The sequence below is a fragment of the Emydura macquarii genome, unplaced genomic scaffold, assembly GCF_026122565.2.
Source record: "Emydura macquarii macquarii isolate MOO-44397 ecotype Brisbane River unplaced genomic scaffold, CSIRO-AGI_Emac_v2 contig_1876, whole genome shotgun sequence".
Classification (NCBI taxonomy): Eukaryota; Metazoa; Chordata; order Testudines; family Chelidae; genus Emydura; species Emydura macquarii.
In genome coordinates, this window is record NW_027132013.1 from 6,349,566 (window position 1) to 6,374,380 (window position 24,815).

A 24,815-nucleotide genomic window follows, 5' to 3' on the forward strand; every position below is an offset into this window, starting at 1 on the left:
TAACCTTTGCCTTCGTCTGTAATCAATCTTGTATTGTGGTTATTATGTGAGAAACTTAGTTTGATTTAATCCAGATTAAATCAATTCACTTCTCTTAATATCTCTAATTCAAAAATGCTTTTGTTTTCAGACAGATCTGTTAAGTGACTATACTAATGAGTTGCTCTGCTCTAGCACTTTCCACCTAAGCATTTTAACATGTTCTACAAATATTTTAAGCTTCTTGACACCCATAAAAGGTAGGTGTTATTTTCCCCTTTTTTCAGATGGAGAAATTGAAGCACAGGAGTTAAGTAATTTGCCCAAGATCAGACAAGAAAGCTGTGGCAAAGACAGGAATAGAACACAGTTCTGTTGGTAATTAAGCCAGTGTCTTAATTACAAAAATAATTCTTCTCTGTATGTTCTGTAGCATGATCGATCTGCTTGGCTCAAAACTAAACTAACTGGCCACTGTACAATAACTATTGTTTTAGAATTTTCATAAGGAATTTTACCACCCGTAATACATGTGTGAAATGCACCTATTTCATACCATAGAATCCAAAGAGATTTCTGTGGTGTCAGAAATACAGTGGGCTGTCTCAAACCATAGTGGACTACGTGCAAAAGGCTTTCTTCTGCTTCAGTTCTCAGAGAGTTCCTTCCTACCACTGCCACCAAGTGTCTTGCTGGTAGTTGTGATTCAGCCTCAACAGCTCAAAGCAAAACTCAGTTAAAACCACCGAGTTTCTTTGCAAACCTTGCATTGTTTTGTGGTTGAACCGTAAATGGGCCCAGATTCCAGAGAACTTTCACTGAGCCTGCTTAGAGGCTATAATGAAACCTGTCACTCTGGAAGTTTAATGGCAAACACCAGAGAGGTGGTTGCATCCAGAGGCTAGGGCCTTGGGTTGGCGGTTGGGAGACCTGAGCTTCATTGCTACCTCTGCTGCTCACTCATCTGAAGGAGTCACTTTAGGGCTCTGTAATTGCATTACCTCCTCTGTCAAATGATATGATTCTTGCCCTCTTTGAAAAGTGCTTTGAGATCCTTGTGTGAAAGTGCTAAGGGTGAACATGTCACAAAGCTGTCTGGTTCTCTCAGATAAATTATACCCATGTGATCTTTTATGAGAGATTATTTACCAAAATGAAATAGTGGCTGCAAAGCATGATATGTTGGAAGGGCTCATGTGAGGGTTTCAAGTACATTCAAAGACTGTTTTGAATGTGTTGCAGTCCACAATCACATCACTGTTTTTAGCACGGTGTGAGATGGTGGGGGATATAAGCAGAGGTACATGTTTTCATCTGTGTTATAATTTGGAGATGGTGTCAGGGCTTGTCTACACTTACCTCCGAGATTTGGCGGCAGTTGACCAGAGTTACGCAAGCTGCACAAAAAAAACTTGTGTAACTCCCGTCAAGTTCTCCACTTCTGTTCTGCATGCCATCTTCACTGCACTGTGCCGACAGGAACCGCGTTCCCATTGACACAGCGCTACTCCACTTGAGAAGGTGGTCTTAATACGTCGATTTCTGGATCGACTGAGCAGGTCTTCACTGACCGCTCAGTCGATCCAGAGAAATCGATCTGACAGCGGTGAATTTGCGGTTGTCAGTGAAGACTTAGCCTCAGCCTTCAGTTAGTTGAGCTTCCAGGCTTTAGTCCAGCTAAACCTGGCCTTCTTTCACATTCTTTAATCATTAATTTTTGGCATTTAATTATAGTACATGTGTCTTGTCTGGGTCATGAAGTGTGTGCATTGTGTTTCTTGGCTGGCTCTTCCTGCATTCTTCTCAGTCTTTCACTCTGAAGTCCAGCTGGCCCCTAGTGTGGCACGTAGTGTTTCTTAATCTTCTGTATTCCCCTAGCTGGGAGCCTGAGACTTCTCCGATTTTTGGATTTGAAGGGTGGTGATGCGGCAAGATCAGCCTTATTATTGGGGGCAGCAAAGGGGAGGAGCTGGGGAAGGTGGAATCCTGGTCATATCACCCCCCTGCTACTTGCAGCTGTGAAATTGCATGCAGCACTTATGGCTCTGGTGCTTTGGAAAGAAGATGCCTATGTACATTTTCTTGACCAAAGATAAGGGAACTACAATAACATTCAAAGGGGAGTCATTTTGTGGGTCTTGAACTTGGACGTTTTCTTATAAAATTGTTTTACTACTGCAGCACCACTGGCAAAACACTAACTTCACAAGCACCTAAACCAATTTTTACATACAATCTAGTTCTTTTCTTCCTGCACCTTAATTTATTTTGTTTTTCAGCATACAGATAATTTTATGAGCATGTTTGTTTTAAGCAAATGATGACTTGGAGCTTCAATCCTCACCTTCCAATTTGCTTGTGGTGTTGGCTTTTTTTGTTTGTTTGTTTTTATTGCTGTCCAAATAACTTTCTAGGTGAAATCAGAATTAACCTGGAGGAGGAGATGTCAGTTATGTGGATGGATAGTGTTAGTACAATCATTTTGAAACAAAACATAGTGGCAAGTGTAGCTTGTGATTAGGGCTATCATCTAGCTGTCTTTTTTAATTTGTGAGGGAAGTGACAACTTTTTTTTGATGGGCAGGTTTTAAATTTTATTTTGTTATATTAGAATAAAAATGTCTTTGGCTTAGGTTTTGAATCAAAGTCGACACTTAAAAAGCTGATTTTGCCAAGGAGCTGGAAACAACGAGTCTCTTTCTAACACTTGAGGCTATGTCTACACTGACAGCAGCAAAGTAGCTGCCGTCAGATTGATTTATCTGGATCGACGTTATTAATCCACCCCCACAAGTGGCTCAGTGCAGTGAAGATGGCGCGCAGAAGAGAAGCACAGGAGTCAACGGGAGTTACGCAAGTTCTTTGCGCAACTCCTGTCGACTGCCGCCGAATTGCGGAGGTAAACGTAGACCGAGCCTGAGTTGCCTGTTTTCATTATGTTCCTTCATTCTGGGGCTATGCTAGCAAAATATCTATTTGCAGCTTGGGTTAGTGGGGCTGCAGTGGGGTAGTGGTATTAGCTCCAGCACCTCCATGGGGGAGGCGATGTCTGCTGTTCATACTCATTGTCCGGTTGATGTTCTCTGCTTTGCAAATTGGCTTGCAACCAGCATTGCAAACTTGAGCCATTGACATATGACTTTGCAGTGGTACAGCCACGCTTACAAATACTGCTGGTAAGATGGCAGCTGGCCATGAGGAATGTTTTCTTCCCCCTCATGTTTAATCCTATTCTGGTTTTGTGGAATAGAAACAGGATGAACTCTCACGTAGTCCTTGACTCGTAGTCTGACGCCTTTAGCTAAATTCATTTAGTTCCTTGAACTAGAGAGTTTCTGCTTGCAGAATTTACACTCTTTGCTGATTTTGCCAGGAAAGTTGGTGACTAACTGGGACTTTAGGAATAAACAGATAAAGTTCTAATGTGCATGCAGAAACTGCTATCTCTTAATGCTCAGAATATGACAAACTTGTAGTGTGATCCTACAAACCCTACTGTCATCCTTGGACTGTGGGATCCTAGGAGCATGGACCGTGTTTGTTCAGTGTTTGGAAATACCTAGTCTGTGTTGGGCATGAGAGTAAATAAATAATGAGCGTTTCTTAGTCACATGAGAAGTCCTGTTGAAGTCAATAGGACTGATTGCATGAATAAAGGTTTGCAGGATTAGATCCTTTCCTTGCTTTCTAAGGGGCTGACCCAAAGCCTTTTGAAGTCAATGGTTAGATTCCCTGAATGGTTAGAGGCCCCGAAGTCACTGTGGGCCAGATTTTAAAAGGTATTTTAGGTGCAAAAAAGAAACAAAGCACCTATGTGCCTAGGTGCCTAACTCCCATAGGCACTTGTGCTGTTGAAAATCCTGGTAAGTGCCTATCTGTGTGTTTAGGCACTTTAATATCTTGGCTCCATGGGCCTAATTCAAAGCCTTCCACTGACTTTGATTGGCTTTGGATCAGGCCCCGTGGGACCCGCAAAATAAGCTAGTTTTGAAGTTTCCGTTGTCAGCTATCCTTGAATTAACTGAGATGATTTCTCATCAGAACCTGTTTTTGAGTGGGGTTTTGTTAATTATGTGATGTTTTAGGGAGGAATGGGCATGGGAATTAAAACCTTTATTGATTTTGTTTAAACTCATTATTCCTTCCCTCACTCTACTCCTCCAAAAATAAAACTCCCTGAGATTTTCTTGAGGAAACTGACCAACTGGAAAAAAGAATGGAAATTGGATGCAACCTTAAGAAGTGGCAGGAACTATCTGCTCTCACTTCATAAAGACAACTGAGCCTTGGTTTATGCTACAGACTTATATCCGTATAAATATGTTGCTCAGGAGTGTGGCAAATCATGCAGTTAGGTTGATATAACTTCCCATGTATTCGGCACTAAGTTTACAGAAGGGCTTCTCTTGTCGACATAGCTACCGTGTCTTGGGAAGGTGGAGTATCTATGCTTACGGGAGAACAGGTAGCATCTTCACTATGCGTTACAGTGATGCAGCTGCATGGGAGCAGCTCTGTAAGGGTAGACAAGCCCTTATGTTCATGCACATACCCACAGAGTTTTGATAAACTGAAGGGCATTGAGGTAGAGTTTTGTGGAATGCCTGCAGCTATCAGTCTGGCCCTGTAGTAAATAATTTAAAGAAATGTGATTCAGAAATCATCATGCCTAGATCCTATTGGCTGAATTCACATCAAAGGATTTCACTGATCCCATTTTTGTTAAATATTTACTGGGCTTGAAAGAGCAGCAGCTAACAAAATTCCAGCCTGGTTCTTTCCACACCTTTTTGTATCTATTTAGGTTGGTTGAGTGGGGTGGAGCTGTGTTTTTTATGAAGGGAGGCCATACATGGAATTGTAAAGCTGAGACAGTGGGAAATCCCTTTTAAAAATTTTTATTTTTCCTACATTTTTATGCAAAAGACCTAAAAGTTTCTAGTATATGTTGCTTTTTCCAGTTGTGTGCATTTTTAATTCCATTTTATGTGTGACTTACAATAATATCTGGATTGCTTTGATCAGATGCTACCTCCTGAGCCTAACTGTAACACTCGCCTCTCCCCCAATTCTCTGTGGCTAGATTTGGGGAGGGCTGTGAAGGATTTGTTGGGTAAAGAAGGCTCCTTTTGATTTTCCTTCTGCTTCTGGTTTAAAGTTGCTTTTTGGCTTGTGATGGCATGGTGCGAATTTACTTTTGGTCTTGACAAATACATGAAGTGCCAGTTATCCTATTGCAAGCCTTTCAGTCCTTTATGCTACCCCATCGCCTCCACTGGCAGCCGTCCCAACACCCACACTGCCTTTCCAAAGGAACTTGGTTCCAATGCATATTGGCTCTACTGCCCTGCTCTGCAGAAAAAATACCAGTGAAAAGTAAAAATAACCCAAGATACAAATTGTCTGTTCTCTTGTTATTTAAGTATTTGTTGCTGTGTTTTTAATCAACTCTGCACCATCTATAAGATGCCTATTTTTGAAGAAGAGCGGCCAACCTTCTCCCTTTGTTATCCCTTCGGTGTTTCTGAAGTTCCAATAAGGAGCAAGTCTTTTGCTGATCTCACTTCTCTTCCAGGCAGCCAGATGTATTTTGCCTGTGCTGGGGCACTTTTGGCTAAAATCTTTTTATAATTAATTCTCTGGTGGTTGTCATAGCAAACAGGAGACAAACAGTTATACACTTGTAGCATTGGTCCTTAATTGGGTTATGGGTGAGGTTATTTCTTATCTAATTTTTAGAAATATTAGCTTCCAACAGATGTGCGTGTGTGTGTATCTATGTTGCCTCTTGCCCTGTTTGGCATCTCTAATGAAAGTGTTTGCTGAAATGTAACTTATTGCAGAAGGATAAAATTTCTTCACTGTCAGGTTATGCATATCCCCCAGTTTAGAAATCTTGTGCTCAACCTTGCATTGTTTGTGCACTTAAAGACCACAGAACTCTGTGGACTACCTTGATTGTATATGGACTACATATCTGCTTTGTTTTGGCTTTGAGATTTTTTTTGGCAGATAGATGTTAAGCTTATAATTAGGGATGAGTGAGCCAGATCAGCTGTGGGCCCATGCTATTGGGGTGGGGAGAAGACAACAATAAATCCTCTCCTTGAACTTTGACAAGCTTCTTATCAGGAAAACATCCATCATCATTAAGTGGGATGGGTGGAGGATTTTGTTGGCAAAGAAGACAATGACTGAATTAGTATGAAGATGGGATGACTCTGGTGTCCCTAGAGGTGTTTCACAGCACTAAACCATGTGCTAGTATTGGGGTGGATTGCACTGCTGCTGCCCCATGCTAGATCTGGTCTGCAGTTTGAGGACTTCAGTGTCCAGACCTTGACACCTTTCATGAGCACTAATAAAAGGCAGTATTGCCTAGCAGCTAGAGCACTAGACTGGGATTTGGGAGGTTTGGATTCTGTTCACAGCTTTGCCACTGGCCTGCTGAGTGAGCTAGGGCAAGTCATTTCATTGCTCTATGCCTCAGTTTCCCATATGTAAAATGGGGATAAGGATACTTCCCTCCTTTGTAAAGCACTTTGAGATCTATGGATGAAAAGTGCTACATAAGAGCCATGTGGCGTTATTATAGTCACATGAAACATTTTAAAGGCATGGAGGGGAAAAAGCTTGGACAAGACTGAAGAGCTGTAGGAGGGGGATATCTTTTGCTGAAATCTTTTTTTTATCTAATTGATTCTTTAACTGCTTTCATAGCAAACAGAGGGAAAACCGTTCTACACTTGTCATACTCAGCATTTTGTTACGTATTATGCATTCCTGGCAGCCAAAGTAGCCAGAATATCATGAAGACTCCTTACAAGACTATAACTATATTAATGCCTCTCTAACCACAAAGATAGTCCCTCTAAGCAGAAGCTATAAATTACACATTATGGAACACACAAAATGGGCACAGCCAAGAAATAACTAACAAGACTTCCCTGCACAGAAGAGACAGTGTTTATAAAGAAGCCTTGTTTTGGGGAACTTTGTTGGGGTCTGAGGGAGATTCATTACTGTGGAAGAAAAATTTGGTCTCCATGAAGTGTAGGAAATGCAGCTTTTTGGCAGATATTGCTGAGTAGTGATGGGAGGCTCAGGATCTGGTTTGGATGCTTAGCAAAATATTGTTAACATGAATTGGGTCTGCAAAATTTAAACTTGCTCTGTCAATGTGTCTTGTGAGCATTCTATTATCTCCTGCTTTTTGGTGGTCTGAAAAAAAAAAATGAGTAGGCTGTAAGATGAGCAAAATGGGCTCCCAGTTTTTGGAACTTCCGGTTGGAACCAGGCATTGTACTGGCCAATTGTGTTTTGATGTCCTCTAGTGACTGGTGCCATATAGACTATAATAGCCTACTACTCTTACTGCGTTAGCTCAAGTGGAAGAGGCTTGTGTCTTTGGGTCCTGAAGCAATGGAGAGACTCCCAATGACTTCAGTAGATTTTGGATCAGGTCCTTAGTGCTGAAGGTCTCAGGTTCAGTTTCTGGTGATGACCTGAAGTTAGGATTGCTGCATAGGAATTGGAGATGTTCATGAAAATACAATAAGGGGGAGGAAGAACATTCATCTTCTATACACAGACCAGGACATGCACTACCTGTCTGAGTGACTTACAGAAGCTGAAGGAAAACAGCATATAAATTTCAGTGAGCAAGAGTGAGCACATTCTTTAGTAAGAGCAATTCAGGAAATCTGTTGCAGGGACCTAAGTATTCCATAATTCTGTAACTGTGGAATTTGCTGCAGAAACCATCTCCTCTTACAGATTTATTCTCCAGAATCTAAGGGCATGTCTGCACTGCATCTGATGAAGACACTCTATGCCAACCGGAGAGAGCTCTCCCATCAGCATAATAAAGCCACCTCCGCAAGTGATAGAAGCTATGCTGGTAGGAGGAGCAATCCTGGTGACATAGCACTGTTCATACCGGCACTTATGTCGGTGTAACTTATGGCGCTCAGGAGGGTGGTTTATTCACCCCCCAAACGACGTAAATTCTGTTGACATAAGCTGTAGTATAGACATAGCCTCAGCTTTCATTTTAAGAAAAGTTTTAGCCCTCTTAATTTCAATATATATATATATAATTAAGAATATGAACCTAATGCAGTGCAGTCATCATGGCCTTGTCTATTTTAGGAAAACCTATATGCATTTTTTTAAATACTGGTACAGCTATTCTGGGCACTAGCTATTGTGTAAGGGATAGAGAAGAGTAGTGAAGACTGGCACAGGTGTCTTATGGTTATGAACCAGGTGCGTAGCCAGAACTGATTTTTTTGGCAGGGCCTGTGGTTGACACGGGTGGGCATGAGTTCGACAGCCGAAAAACAAATGCTTCCCGAACTTCCGGGCTGCCCAATGCTCCAGTTGCCACGGTAGTTTAAGTGGAGCGTCAGAACTTCCGCAACCAACTGGGTGGACCTGCTTTCAAAGTAGCTACACCACTGTTATGAACACTGCCTTCTGACACAGTAGTGGCAATGCCTGCACCTGGTGTAAAATAATGTTTAATGCACTGCACCAGCATGGAAAAATACATACACGTTTTTCTTTTATGGATATCCTGAAGTAATAGCTCTAAGAGGTGTGAGTTGCCTCTTATTCATTTAAATGGATTGTTTAACTCTTAAACCTAAAGATGATAAATGTCAACACATAACTATCTCACTACTGATCTTTTAGGCAGAAACATCCAGCTAACGTACTTATTCCAAACCTTTTTTCTATACATTAAATCGTTGTTTCCAAAAGAGCTGACTTCCCTCTACCCAGCTACCCAAACCTTCACCTTTTCCCCTGGCAACTCCTACAATGTGATTGGACATTTTAAATACTGAAATCTGTAGCACACTGAAAAAGTCAGGACAGTGTAAAACACATGGAATTTAATATGCAAATAAATGACACCGTTATGATGCCATCCTCTTCATTTCAATTAAAAATATGGAGGTTTTATAAGTATGGAAATGAATAATACAATCAGGATGCAGAGTCTTCAGTCTACCAACCTAGAGCCCCATAGAGCAGCACCTCAGTTGAATTTAGGCTCATTTTGCAGCAGATTACCTGGGGGTTTGCTTCATTTAAAGTGCCAAGAAAGAAATGAATTGGAACAACACTGCTGTGTGCACCACAGAGCTCTTATCCAAACTGTATTGAACCTGTACAAAGGATCTGGGTGAAGCTTTGGACAGGCGTTTAGACTTTAAGCTCTTTGAGGTGATGAGTATTATTAGCGTCTTGTATAGCACTAAGTATATTCTCAGTGCTTACCAAGAGTGAGGTTCAAGTCCTGTTATTTTCTTTAAGCTGATTCACCAATCTGTAATCATAGCATGAGATCCTAATACCTTTGTAATGAATGGTACCTCTGCTGGAATGCGGTGGTGAGGAGAGTCACAGCAACCTTTCCTATGTCAATCAGTTTCTTCAGCTGTCAGATTTTGGAGGTTCCTTGAAGTGTGAGGCAAGTTCCTGAGCACAAACAAGTCTTAGAGCAGTAGGATCCGAACCTGGCAGATGGGTACGAAGGGCGAGGAGGTGAGGTCAGCCTAAAACAGGACTAGTTTGGTAGAGGAAAAAATGTTTCTGACACCCATGAAAGAGTTAATTTGAAAGCCGCTAGAAATGGGTTCATGTTTTCAGGGTAATGACCAGCCAATGGGAATTTGTTGTGTCGCATTATTTCTAAACTGGATTTTCACTAGCTGACTGTATTGCGTTTTTGCTATTCTGTTGGAAGTGTACTGAAAAAGAGAGAGGTTCCTGCCCTCTGAGCATAGCTCTTTGTTTCCCCCTTAAACTACTTGTAAACTTCTAACATCTCTCCAAATACTGTAGGAGGAGATGGGCAGAAGGTGGAGTAGAGAGGCTTCAAAAGTTTTGGCTAAGTTTCTGGATTTTGGAGAGTTTACCTAAATTCCACCTGACCTCTGCAATTTACTTAATGGCTACTTAATCATCTCTTGGAAGATGACAATTGGAGGGAAGAGTTTATGCATTTTATACTTGGTCTAGCAGTTGCACCTGGCTGTGTGAAGTAAAAACCCCAGACCTCTTTTTATTAAGTCAGTGATTCCTAAACCTCTTGTGCAGGATCCCAATATTTTGACCCTTGCAATGGATGGATGTTTGGTAGCCTTTATTTCCTCCCCACCATGTCCCCTTGAACCATGACCCAGAACAGTTACAGATGTCTGTCTGTCTTTCTCTCCCCCCTACCCCCTGATCCTTCCCCTCCATGTTGCCTGGGATGGACATAGGGATGCACCGGTATCTCCAGATTGAAGCTCCTGACAGAAGCATTTAGGCACTTGTGCTCTCACCGCTGAGCTAAATTAAGTGGGAGGAGAGAGGAGATGTTTGGGCTAGCGGGCTGCCCTCTAATTCACATAGCTTGTTCCCATGGCTGGCTGCTGCAGGGGCAGGATGGGAAGGTGGGCTGCTTTCAGAGAGCTACTTGACACTTTTCCTAAGTGTACACTTGCAGGAGGGGTGGATTATGGGTTCTGTAGATTTCCTTGATCCCCTCCTGGACCCTATACCCTTCATTCTCTTCACCAATCTTCAGAACTACTTTGTTCCCTGATGCCATCTTGGAAAACACCTATCTTAAGGCATGCTTGTTTAGGCCCAGCAATTACGAATCAACTCTTTGCTTCTGTTACAGACTGAACCCTTGGACTTGAAGGAAGGAGGTCCAATCTATGCCAGTGAAATCATAACCTTGATACCCTCCTTAGTTTGACCTTCAAGAGAAGAAGACTTCTGGTTCCCCTGACGCCTTTCAGTCCATCTGAATCTATGACTGGGGGTTCCACCCTAGTTCCACCCTTTGCTGTTCCCTTCCAGAAGATGGGTTCATTTCGAAGGCCCAGGCCTCGCTTCATGAGCTCCCCGGTGCTCAGTGACTTGCCACGTTTTCAAGCAGCACGGCAGGCTTTGCAGCTGAGCTCCAACTCTGCATGGAACAGGTGAGAAACTGCCAGTACCAGGCCTGAGGTGGCTATATTTGTAAAAGGTCTGTAGATATTGACCTCAAGGGACTGATCCAGCTTAATCAGTCTGCTAGGGAGGATGGATGAATTTTGGACGCTGCTCAGATTTTGTCTGCATCGAGAAACTGACCCATTGTTAATACTGGGTGGTTCTAATATTTTTCAACTGTCCTTTCTTTAATAGTGTTGATAGAAACTGTGTCCATCTCCATTAACAGTTAAACCATTGTCCACACCAGCTCAGGGGAACCCACTGATGACAGTGTCAGCAGAGCATCTATTTTCTCACACAGAAAGGACTTTTTTTTTTTGCATATTATGTTTTTTCCCTAATGTTGCTCCTGGACAGGCAAAATTGTTTGCTGGTGGCATGAATCTGGGTGTGGCATCTATTACCATTGCCTGTAAACAATCAAGTCCTGCCCACTATAAATAGAAAATCCATGTCGTCAAACCTTGAACGGTATAAAGACCACTTTTTAAGACTTTGTCTATACTAGTCAAAAAAAATTGTTGGTTAGAACACCTGACAGCATCTTTTAGGCACAAAACAGCTGTTCCAAGATTTTACAAGCAGTGACTGTGATGCGTTGAATCAGATCTCTAGCTTGGGCCAGGTCTTTAGCTTGGGTCTGGATGAACTGGTGCTGTCTACAGAAATCACTCCACTGTGGACAGGAATCCACAAATATTTCAGATTCACTGGTTTAGCTAGTCATCTACCTCAAAACCCCCTGGTCCCAGGAGCAATGCTGGGTGATGTGGGTCAGGTGCTGCAGGAATCCAGAAGCACTGGTATGTAAAGCCATGATTGCAAGATGTATAGTATCTGGATGTGCCAAAGCCCAGAACTTGTGCATTCTTTGTAATGGTTTCCCCCTTACTCACTGTAAGCACAGCCTAAGTTTGCTCTGTTCTGTCTCCCCTGAAGAACACAGTCAAACAAGAGCAGTGATTTCCAAGGGAGAAAAAGTGGAAGTATGTAAGTGCAGTTAACCTCCCCACCCCATTATGTCCACTTGGCTGTTGATAGCTAGCTCACGTTGCTTGGTGTGTTAAATCATCCTGATGTGTGTGTTATTTATGGATGGAATGCTGTCTTATTTCTCTTTGGCAGTGTTCAAACAGCAGTGATAAATGTGTTCAAAGGGGGAGGCTTGCAAAACAATGAACTTTACACCCTCAACGAAAACATCAGGTACGTTGGCAAGTTGTGTGCACAGAGCCCTTCTGGTGTCAAACAGGTGGTGAGATGTGGAGTGCGGTGTGTCAGGGGTAAAGTCCATGTTCAACTTCCTCTCTTGCCACTGGGGAGTAGAGGATGTGTATCTAAGGTTTGAAAACTGCTGTTCTGTCCTGCATGGATGCATGTAGCTTTGATCAGAGCAAGGCTTGCGTTTATTTGGATGGAGGAGATTTTCTTCCTTCTTTGGGAGTTTATCTCCTTAGTTGGATACTAGCAGTGTTGCCAATCATTAGCCACCTTATATTTGGTGTTTTTTCCTAAAGCCCCAGCTCCAAGAGTCATGTGATTATGTGAAGACTTTCTGCTTTCATTTAATAAATAAATAAACTACTAGCCCTCATGGTGGTGGAGAAAAGCATGAAAATATGAACCCTAATGGTTCAAAACTAGGGCTTTTTTTAAATTTGCCTAACATTTGTTATTTTTAAAAGCTCATGATTTTTAGGCAAATCTCATGGATTTTTGGTAGGGCCTCACTCATGAATTTTAGAATGCTTAGGGATGATACAGGACTGATACAACTAAGTTGTCCGTGTTTCTTCCCCCTCTCCCGGTCAAGGGTGACTTATAAACCCACTCTACATAAGGCTACTTGAATCTAGACTGAAAACGGACTTCAGCAACAGGTCTGCAAAATGGTTTACGTATTTATGGAGACCAGACCAAACTATTTTCAATGTTGTTCAGAAACTGAGACTGAATCTTGGTTCTGCTTTGATTCTGTGGTGCAATCCATTCACTCTTTCACTTTCTGGTCTGGCCTATTTTGAAGAAATGTTCTTATTTCAAAACCTGCTGAATGCAGATTCAAACCAGTTCAGTGAAATGGTTCTGGCTGCCTGAATCCTGGCCTACATTACAACTCCCAGCTATTTTTAAAATCAGTTTTGCTGGGCTGGTTTTAAATTGTTGGGAAAACTTCCCCAGTGTAGGTAGGCTACATTGAAGCTGTGTTGAAAATTCTTCGTTCTGGTCTACGTGAGAACTTTAAACTGTCTTTAGTACTGGTTCAGAGAGATCTGCAGCTTGAAAACTGTTTTCAGCAGCTGGTGAATTTCCTAGCATAGACAGGACTATAGGGTAGGTGAGTCTCTCTGTTCCAGCCTCACAAAGATCAATTTCTTGTTGCTTTTTTACCAAATGACACTTGTTTAAGATACTTTCCCAGGGCAGACAGATCTTACTGCAAAGTGGTGTTCCTCCTTCCACCACCTATCCCAATATGTACTCATGTACACAGTTTGAACATTGTCACAGAAGGAGAAGTTGATACCTTTTATATGAAGATTAACAACATGGCATTATTGCAGTTCTGTTGTACATTAAATTCAGACATCTGTTCCAACTGAAGCCCTTATTTTCAGCAGCCTAACTACCCCTTTCCCTACTTTCAAAATAAAACCTAAAGGGCACGAAACTCTTCCCACTTGATTTCAGCCCAAAGGCCAAAGTTTCATAAAATTCTATTCAGCTGCTTTTAAGATCCTCTGAGTAACAAAACAGCACCTTTCACCTTCAATAACCTCTTTACGTGCTGCCACTGGAGTCTGAACTCCTGAGATTTAGTGCTGTATAAGGGGAACTGCATTTGATCTACATGAAGAAATACAGTTTAGAAATAAATGTCTTAATTACTTGAAAATAGTGTAGTCTGTGGTGCATTTCGTTTATCTTTCTGAAATTAATAGACTGTAAAGAACTTGTTAAAGAACAGGATTTTTGCTGCTGTTGTGAAATTTAGAAATGTCCCCGCCACCTTTAATGCAGAGTGAGCTCCTCCAGGTAGAGAGAGACACTTATAGAGCTGGGAGTACACATCATGAAATAAACACACTTACCTTTATTTAACGTTCTAAGTGCTTGCAGGGTTGATTACATTTCAAAGTGTCAGTTCTTAAAGAAATAGCCTCCCAAATTCATTGAGTAGTGCATTCATTTCAACCTAGGGAGCAAAGGGTATGTATTTTGCATGCATGCAGATCTGCACTCAGCACCTGTGATTCTAAATCTTTCTTCTGGCAAACTGTCAATAGATGTGCTCTATAGCCTGACACCTGGCAAAGAAACAAACCTGTTGAAAGGCTAGTTCTTACGTGCCATGAGATTGAGTCAGTGTATTTTCCTAGTTTGTATTACTTGGTTCATGTTACACACTGACTTTACCCAATGCAAGACTTTTTTAAAAAGAAAAAACCAAAAACACAAATTAGCATTCCACTGGTTCTCCACAGAGTGTATTTACGTGGTGTGTGGGTGTGTGTGTGGGCCGGGGGGAGATGAGAGGGTAACTGGGGTAGCAAAAATTGGATTGGGGGCAAGAGATTGATAACATTCTGCTCTGGATCGCTGCGACAGAGCTTCTCATCTCCTTGTCACTTGAGAGTGCTTTTCTAGCTCCTTTTCTGTTTTCCTGTTCTGAAGAGGCAAGAAGCTGTCACAGCAAGAGGAAAGCTTGGTCTACGCTTTGCATAGCTACATTCATCGCGGGAAGGGGGAGGTAAAAACCAGACCCCTGACCTACATAGCTATGCCAACCTTGGCCCCAGAATAGATGCAGCTATGTTGATGCTTCCGTTGATGTAGGTATCTTTGTTCCGGGAGGTGGTGGTCCTGCGCCAATGGAAAAAACCCTTCTGTTGGTCTAGGCCACATCTATGCTACGGGACTATGCTGGCACTGCCAGGCCAGTATAGTCTCCATACCATAGACACATCCACGGTGTCAGAATGCTGTAGAGAGGTGGAATTTCAGGAAGCAGGAAATGAGCTGGTCATAGTTAGGCTACGACTACATTACGGGCCGTATAGCAACGGAGCTACAGCGCTATAGTTGTGCCTCTGTTGTGCCACGGTATAGAATCTATGGAAGGGGCTTTTCCCATTGCTGTAAGTAATCCACTTCTCCAAGAGATGGGTAGTTAGGTCAACAGAAGACTTTTTAGCCTCCTTTATTCTGGGGGTTAGGTCAGCTTAAGCATGATGCTCAGGGTGTGAATTTTTCACACTGCTGAGGGATGTAGCTAGGCCCATCTAGGTGTAGACCAGGTCTTAGTGTGGGGACAGTAAAATTTCCCTCTAGTGCAGCAGGTACCAAACTTCATTGATTCATGTCTCACCTTCTTAAAATGTCATGAAGTGAATGGATGGAAACCAGCCTCACGTACCACCGGTGGTACATGTACCACAATTTGGGAACCCCTGCCTTAGAGCCTTCAGTTGCAAGGGGAAGAAATTGTCACCAGTGATTCACTCTCGGAACTAGGGTCCTCAAATTCAATCCGAGTCCACTGACTAAATATCCTGGGTTTTTTTTTTTCCCAAATCAGTGATCTGGCTGAAGCCAGTGGGAGGCTTCTGAAAATCCATCCCCAGATGACTAACCTCCTTATATTTGCTGTCCCCTAGAGAAAGAAATTAACAGTGAGACTGAGAGGGTGGACGGAGCTGGAATGGGGAGATTAAGGAAAGTTTCTGCTGCCAAACAGGGATGTTTAATTTTAGTCTTGTGCAGTTCAATCACTCCTGCAAAATGCCTGAATGTGCCAAATTAAACTGGCTGACAAAATACAATCCTGTTCCAACCACTCCTGATGCAGCATTATGGTGGTGGTTTTTCCCCATCAGTGAACCCTTGCCTCTGACCCTTTGCATTAGTGGGAGATAGGTTCGCATGCTGAAAACTATACAGACCTTTATCGTCATCCAAAATGCCTGGGAGTACATATTACACAGAGATCTATGGGGAAATATTTACGCGTAAGATGCATGTTCGAGACCTTTATATGTGCTCAGAGGTTTGAAGCACCAGTAGATAATTTTATGTAAGAAATATTATATCATCAAAATCTACTTTTGCTAAAGACTGCAAAAATAGTGACGTGGTCTAGTGCTTTGAACATGGACCTGGGAGTCAAACATCTCCCTAACTAATATTAGTTCCACCCAAGACTTTCTATATGACCTGGCATGAATGGTATGGAGAAGGTGAATAAGGAAGTATTATTTACCCTTCACATAACATACAAACCAGGGGTCATCCAATGAAATTAATAGGTAGCAGGTTTAAAACTAACATAAGGAAGTACTTCTTCACACAACATACAGCCAACCTCTGGAACTCATTGCCAGGGATGCTGTAAAGGCCAAAAGTATAACTGGGTTCAAAAAAGAATTAGACAAGTTCATGGAAGATAGGTCCATCAATGGCTATTAGCCAAGATGGTCAGGGGCACAACCCCGTGCTCTGGGTATCTCTAAACCTCTGACTGCCAGAAGCTGCAACTGGATGATGGAATGAATCACTTGGTAATTGTCCTGTTCTGTTCATTCCCTCTGAAGCACCTGGCACCGGCTACTGTCAGAAGACAGGATACAGGGCTAGATGAGCCATTAGTCTGACCCAATATGTCTGTTCATATGTTCTTATCTTGGGCACAGTCATCTCTTGGAGCCTCAATATCCCCATCTGTAAAACAGGCATTACAATAGTAATCTTCAGAGCGTGCTGCAATCCATTTCCCATTTTCGGTTTGAAAAACTGGACAAAACTATTCAGTCAAAAATAAAACTTTTTGCAAAAAATGTTTCAAACTAAATTTAGCACTTCTTTAAAACAATAATGTACTCTCATTTTAATAACTTTTCCCATACTTTTTTCCCCAACTGGAAATATTGTGGGATTTTTTTTGTTTCAAGGGAGGGTAACAACTTTCTCCCACTTTATTTCCCCTATCCCCGCCATTCTCCAAATGAAGACTATGGGTGGGGGAAATCCCCCAAATTTGAAATTAAACAAATTTTTGTTTAGAACTTCCGTCAGGGGGTTTAAAACAAAACAGGTAAAATGTTGAAAACAATGAAAACTGTTTTATTTTAAAAAAAAATTCTCTTGGAATGGAGAGCCACATTTTTCAGCCAATTCTAGTTGTAAGGCCGTTGTATGCAGGACTTTAGGGGAGAGGTTTAATTCCTCTTTGGTCTATACATAACCTCAGTGGCATTAATAGGAGGTATGCAGAGAGACGAAGGGAATCCTAGCTTTGACCAGAATGACTCTCTCCTTTCTTCATGGTATTCCACTTACACATATCAGGATGTCTTTGGCATGAATATAGAGTGCAGTGCAAATTTACCTATGAGCCAGAGGCGTTATTTCAGAAAAATTCTGTGGGAGGCAAAGTTGTGTCAGAATATAGCATTATATGCGATTATATTATGTCCTGCAAGGTCCAGGAAAAAGAGGGTGAGGGAGACAAAAAGTGGAAGACATAATAGTGCGTATACACCTATGTAAAGTTTGGGAGAAGGGGGGCCAATCAAGGTCTGAGGCGACAATTGCCTCCTTTGTCCCATAGTGAATGACACCCCTGCCTGTGAGAAATGATCAGCAACCAATTTATAAAGCATGTTCATCTCTTTTCAGACGTCTGCTGAAGAGTGAACTTGGATCCTTCATCACAGATTATTTCCAGGTAAAACATGTTTTCCTTAACAGATAACTAAACATTGCTCAGTTTTCTTTTTTTTTTTTAGGTTGTTCTTTAAAACTTTTTCATATGTAGAAAAATAAGTAGAATTACTTCTTACAAGTAGGTAGCCTGCAATCAGTGTTCTCTGCCACGCACGTGCATGGAATCAAATACGGTATTAGAATTTTTAAGGGCTGCATAGTCTGATGTTCAATAATAATTGTGGTTATACGTGCTAAAATAAAGATGACCAGCTCCCATGCTTCAGTGTGTCATGTGATCAACTGCTGAGATCAAGAAAGAATTCCTCTCTGAGCTCTCTAATATAGCACTGGGTACACTGATGTTTCTTTTTGCCTCAGGTTGGTAGGGGTCTCTGATGGTTAAAGCACAGGACTGTGGAGCATGGGGTGGAGCAAATTCCAGGGGAAAAAATGATCTACTCCTGGTTCTGTCACTAACTTGATGCGTGGCCTTGGATAAACCACTTCCCCTCTGTAAACTAGGGCTGATGCCCACTTTTTATAAAGTGCTTTGAGAACCTTTGAGATCAGAGCAAGGCATGGACTGGATAAACTAATCTGGTGTGGTAATTCCTATGTGTGGAGAATTAGAAAATGAGAATTAGAAGCTAATCTGGTTTGATAATTCCTATGTTTCCAACACAGATGCTCAGTTTCTCAGTGTGTAACTGGAAAAAAAATCAAATATTTAGAAATGGTGGATGAAAGATTCTTTCTCTAGAATGGGAGAAAAATCTTACCCTATCAGCAGGATTCAGTCTGATCAGCGTCTTGGGATTCCAGAAATGTAAATCCAGTTGGTGGAGGAGCAAAAATCTAAAGATTGGGGAAGAGGTAATTAGTCACAAATGTGAATAAATGTAACTGCCTTTAACTAATAATGTCATCATCTGTGGTTCAGACATAACCACATGAAAGTGTGTTTTAGATGAGTTGAGGGGCTTGCTGATGGTTTCAGTACTGCAATCATTCATTAGCACTATTTGAAAAAGACCAGGACTGCTGAGATCAACAGGGATTTCAGGTTTGGTTTTATTCTCTACCAGTAAAAGAGATTAAAAAAAAAACTGCACCACTTCCTGAGGTGGCTGAAGCTGCCTGTGTACTGTGTCAGTAGTAAAAAAATAACCGACTGGTGGTGTTTCCTATCGGTATTAGACTGCATGACTTAAAAAGCTATGCTGTGCTCTTGAGTAAGAAATAAACTCCCATGCTGCAGGCAGCTATGTTTCACCTTTTCAGACCCTATCTTCACAACTCATTTACTGGAAGGAAAAAACTTTTGGTTCACTTAATGGTAGGACATTTCCTAGAATGTGAGCCAAGAGTCTAGCAGCAGTGAGACAGTCATGCAGTGAGTCCATATTACAAAGAGTTGGTCTGAGTGGAAATCCACTAATACTGTAAGTGGCTTTAGGGGTATTTTTTTAAACATTGCAAACCATTATATTGGTTTAGATTTGTGAAGGACTCCAGAAGGGCCTATGCATGGTCAGATGTTACAGTGATGGGCCGATATAAAAACTTCAACATGAGAAAACGTACACTTATTGCAGTGTGGACATACTCTCAAAGACCTGTATCATGGCCGTGGCTGGCCCAGGCCAGCTGATATGGGCTTGGAGAGCTATACAATTGCAGTATAGGCATTCGGGCTTGGGCTGGAGCTCAGGCTGTGAGACCCCGTGGCCCCACCCAAACCTCTACATTGCAATCTTATAGGCCCGCAGCCTGAGTTCCATGAGCCCAAGTCTGCTGACCCAGCCTCTGAGACTCAGTGCTGCAGGTTTTTGATCGCAGTGTAGATGTACTCGATGGGACAAGAGACTGAACAAAGACAAGTGTGAAGCAATGGATGCTAGAAGGAGCAATATACAGTGCTAATATATAGCTCTGATTGGCTCTGAATGGTCTATGTTCTGGACTATACTGAAAGAGGCAAGTTTTGTTTTGTTTTGTTTTTTTAACTCTGAATAAGACGTGCTTGCATTATGCAAGACAGTTAGAAAAGTCCTGGAAGACTTGATGGCTAGACGCACTGGTAATAGAATATGTTGTTTTTCCTCCATGTCACAGGTTCAAACGCTGTCTAGACTCTAGTCCAACTGGATGCCAGTGATATTAACTGATGCTTGCTGCACCTCTCCACAGTACAGCCAATGATAGAATAGGCCATATAGACTAAAATCTCCTCTCATCTTTATTGGTTGGACCTCTATTTCAGGGCCATGTCATATTAATAAGTGAAACCTTGCCCTGTTTTGTGGGTGATACGGAGATTCTTCCACCAAGGCTGTCAATCAGCAACACTGGAACTCAGAAGTGTAAAATGTATCACTTTGATAGAATAGCAGAGTGATGATATTATTATATTATTGAACAGGATTGGGATCCATATGTGCTCAGCATTGTACAAACACAGAGGAAGCGATGGTCCTTGCCTCAAAGAGCTGACAGTGCAAGGGCTAATCTATACTTGAGTTTGTTTTAGGTTGTTGGGGCGGTTTTGTGTACTGGTATGACTACACTCATGCAGCGGGTCTTGTCCAAACATGATGAATGTTTTGCCATTGAAGTCAACAGGGCCAGGATTTTATTCCTAGTATAGTCAAGTGCTAAAAATGTGACTTGCCCCAGTTTGGCTCACCCTGATGCAAAAAAGCCTCAGTGCAGGCATTCCATAAGAGGGCAACCAATATGAGATGTAGACTAAAGAAGGAAGCAATTTTATCTTCACCTGGTGTGTTTGTGAAATTAGACTTACAATGCACATCATTGACTATTAAAAGTTGACATCCGTCTCCATGGATCTCTGTTCAAGAAGTAGCAAGGCAGTGGAATGGGGGCAGTCTGTGTGTGTGATACTAACCAAATTATCTTATTGGTATTTCTCTTATCAGAGAATTAATGTCACTGTTTTCTGATTAGGTTCTCTAAGATTCTCTTTTTCTGCCTTCCTCTGCCTGGGTCACTTACTAGTTTAAACTAGAGTAATTGGTGGATTCTCTATAACTTGAAGTCAAATTGAGATTTGAGGACCTCAGTAACTCAGCCAGAGGTTATGGGCCTGTTACATGAGTGGGTGAGTGAGTCTATGTTCAGACTGACGGCGGCAAAATCACCGCTGCCAGATCGCTCAATTGATCAAGAAAGATGGGTCAGTGAGACCTGCTCAATTGATCAGGAAGTTGACTGAGTAAGTCCACCCCCTCAAACAGTGTGAACAGTGCGCAGAAGGAAAGCTGAGCAGTCGATGTCAGTTACGCAAACTACTCTGCATAGTTTGCATAACTCCTGTCAATTGCCGCTGAATCGCGCGGTAAGTGTGAACCAGCCCAGAGATTCTGTGGCCTGTGATGTGCGGGAGGTCGACTAGATGATCATGATGGTCCTTCTGGCCTTTGAAGTCTATGAGGTTAAAATGTACAACCCATCCTACTCCACCCCAAGGACAGATCTGTTTTTCCCCCCAAGATCATGTGGCTAATTTTAAAAACTCTGAATTAGTTGTCCTGCTTGCCATTAATCTTCCAAAGCTTGAAAATTATAAAGTGCCTCAAACATTTTTCATCCTGTTCCACTACAGAGGTTCCTATTAGTAAGTGCTAAAATAATATTCAGATCACATTTTCCATAGTTTGAGTGCTGGCTCTAACATTATTTTTTAAAGAATTGTTTCAACCACTGAAGGTTAAAGAACTTTTCCATGGAACATAGTTCAGATGCTGAGACAAAGCTAACTTTATGATTCACTTGAATTTGTTGCTCAGAAGTAATTTTCACCCACACTCATGGAAATTACCAGTTCTTACATTGCATGGAATATTCAGGAATGGATGCTAATAGGCATCTTCATATTTTTTTAGATTGTCCTAATGAAGTCTAGAGAGATTTTATCTTCAAAATCCCCATGCCCCCAGTGTTATCAAGTCCATCTTGTAGTTAAACAGAAGCACAGTACAACAGACTAATGCACCCACTCATATAAAGATCTCAGTGGAAATTCAAATGTTTGATTCTGAAGGCGGTTTATGTAACTAATCTACTGCCTTAGTAACTTTAGAAGAGATGTAAGCCATGTTATTGAATGTGACTTCTGAGCTTTTAAAGACCAAATAGCCAGTGGCAGTATATTCTGCAGCTGCTGATTTGCTGCAGGATCTACCCCATGCTGAATGTTCCAGAATCCACATTTTCAGTTATAATCTTTCTAGCCCTCATGAATGTGAAGAAAGCCTGTAAAAATGTAAACCTGTTGCAGATTGCTATATTGATACATAATGTACCTGAGTCCGCAGACAGCCTGAAACGATAGCTTTGGCAGGTGTGAATCACTGCTCTTCACATGCCATAGGTGGAAAATGTAAATGTTAAGTATTTAACTGCTGACCACTTTAGCCGAAATACCCAACTAATGTGCTTACCCCAGACTGACTCCGGTACAGAAACCCTAACTGTTCCTTGCCCAGCTTCCCTCCAGCATGCAGTACAAAACTGTTGTGAACTGAAAGCAGAGACATCATAAAATATATTGACTTTGATATCAAAATGGGGGAGTATTTGCTAGTATTTTCAGATTTAATTTAATCAAAACTTCAACTTCTTAAAATTGAAATAAAGCTGCTGCTGAATTTTCAAGCCTGTGGCACCAGAGGGTTGCAGAATCCAGGGGCCTTGACCCGGAATTTAGATCCATCTTGCTGAAGCATATACGGAGCTTTGCAAATAACCAGTATATGGGGTAGCTAAATGCCCAGTAGGGTGTCCAGCTTTTCAGAGAAAACAGACCAATTCATACTAGAGCTCTGCTTAAAAAAAAAAAAAATCATGTCTCCTTCTCTGTCCCCCCCCACCCCAATTCTCGAGGCCTGTATACTTGAAAATTCTAGTCCAAATGTTCTGTAGCTCAAATCTGCTTTTTCACCTGCTGATTGCCATGCCCCCTGTACTCCACATCCAGCCTGATGGGTTAAAACTGCTCAAGGCTGATTCCTTGAGGAGCAGAGCCCGAGGACTAATACAATTTTCCCTTCCCCGGTACTTTCTCCTGCTGGGCTCTTTGTGGTACAGCTACACCAGAGGCTCCTTAAGATTTGTCCAGCCTTCTGAATTAATAGGCAGACCAGCCCCAATGAGCTGCATGTAGGATAAGAGCCTAAGAGAGGGCACAGTCCTGCTTATGGTACAGGTGACCATGGAAGGTGTGCACCATCTTGTAGGTTTGGCCCAAAGCTGCTTTGTGGAACTGGCTGATTCACCAGCAGGAGCTCTGAACTGTGGCTGGTTGCTGCCACTAAACTTTACATGCGACCGTGAGCCTGCTTAGTCACTTCACTCTGAACTGCAACCCTACGTGGGCAGATGTGTTGTCTGTTTTCCTTGTAGCTGCTGAAACACTGTGGTCTAAATTCTTACGGTAACACCTTCTTGGTGAATGGCAGTAACTCCCTCTGTCATCTTTACTCACACTCAGGCCTGGTTTACACTTAAAAATGTTAAGTCAATACAGCAACGGCACTCGGATGTGAAAAATTCACACCTCTGAGCACCAGCGCTGTGCCTCTCTAACCCCTGGAGTCGATGCAGCTAGGTTGACGGAAGAATGCTTCCATTGAGCTAGCTACTGTCACTTGGGGAGGTGTAGTTTCTACAGTGATGGTACAACCCCCTGTAGGAAGCGTTCACATTATGGTGCTGCAATGACATAGCTATGGTGCCGTAGCTGAGCCCGTAGTGTAGACGTGGCCTCCGTCACTTTCTCTCTTTAAGTCTGCCTGTAAAACCTTCCTCTGATTTCTTTGCATTTCAAATAGTGAAAGGCTTGAACAAACCCCCTAGATCTGAACTGCTTTGTATTTTTGGGACACTGTGAGATACAAAGGCAGGAGCTGTGACAGAATACACCCCTGTGTTCACACCCCATGCAGTATTGTAATAATCTTTGTACAAGCTACGCCGTGTAAGGTATCATTTGAAAACTCATAATTTGCTGGTCAGTATTGTCCTTGTAAAATATGTGTGGCAACACTGTGTGAAGCTATAAGATTCCCCTGTATGATGTTATTAACGCATGTTCTGCCTGGCCAGGGCTGTGGGGTTTGGAAGTCAGGTCTGTCCTAAATAAAGAAAGGAATGTGTGTTTGCCTTAATTTGCATTTAGGCAGTAAACAGAGTCATCAGGCAGGAAGGGAAAACAAAGGATGATCAAACAGGTGAAAAACCAGGAAATATCCTTCCACATAGACTCGTTGTCTCCTGGGTCTCAGATGGAAATGTTTTTCAAGAGGGGAACTGAAATTATAAAAAAGGAAGGACAAACACCCCAAGGCCCGCCCCCTTCACTCCCCACCCATTGCATTCTCTGCACCTGAGAGGACAAAAGAAAACAGCTGTTGGACTTTGCGGGAGGGGTCCTCCTGAGCTGAAGAGTTTGGTCAGTAACCTTGCTGGAAGCAAGTGGTGAGAGAGCTTGCTTTGCAGCTAAGAGAGTTTCTTAAGTAGATACTAGTAAGTGTTTTATCTGTATGACATTAAAAAATCTGAAACAGACCCAATTTTTGGAGTTTGATGTGGAAAAGAGACTTTTTCCTTTTGAACAGTTGTTTCTGTGGTGAGTGTACTTTTTTAGAAATATCGGATATCTCCAGTGCTGAAAAGTGAAGGGAAAAGAATCCTGTAGTTGTTTGTGATTGGGGGGTGTGTGTGTATTTTCTTTTGTCAAGCAGTAGAGAGCCATGTTGAGGAATGTTAATTTCTTTCTTTGGTTAGTTGGAGAATTCCTCCACTCCCTTTTGAACTTCAGGAACATGGCCACAGGCATATCCATCTTTCAGACAAGATGTGAAACTGCTTGTGATTTGCTAAAGATTTCTCTGATGCTTTTCATAAGACTTGGGGTATTAATTTCCAGCTCAGATAATTGCATTCTGCCTATTTAAAATTCACCCTCCAGATACAATTGGAGAAATTTGCTTTATTTCCCCTTATGGAGAAAAAAACTTCTGTGCTTTGTCACTAGAATAAAGAAGCTATCATCTACCAAGTGACTGCATTTTACTGGTGGGCAAGTGGCTCCATTTGGGAACTTT

At 42.0% G+C, this 24,815-nt stretch overlaps 1 protein-coding gene across 14 annotated transcripts in view; it reads left to right on the forward strand.

Moving 5' to 3' along the window:
- The window catches only part of PRR5L (proline rich 5 like), a 110,233-nt gene that overhangs the window by 56,500 nt on the left and 28,918 nt on the right, over positions 1-24,815 (forward strand). For all 14 annotated transcript variants that reach the window (XM_067557571.1, XM_067557560.1, XM_067557563.1 and 11 more), the window contains 3 exons: positions 10,664-10,967; positions 12,109-12,189; positions 17,659-17,707. In XM_067557571.1, coding sequence (XP_067413672.1) covers positions 10,798-10,967; positions 12,109-12,189; positions 17,659-17,707 — 300 coding nt within the window. In that variant the 5' untranslated portion in view covers positions 10,664-10,797. The remainder of the gene's footprint in view (positions 1-10,663; positions 10,968-12,108; positions 12,190-17,658; positions 17,708-24,815) is intronic.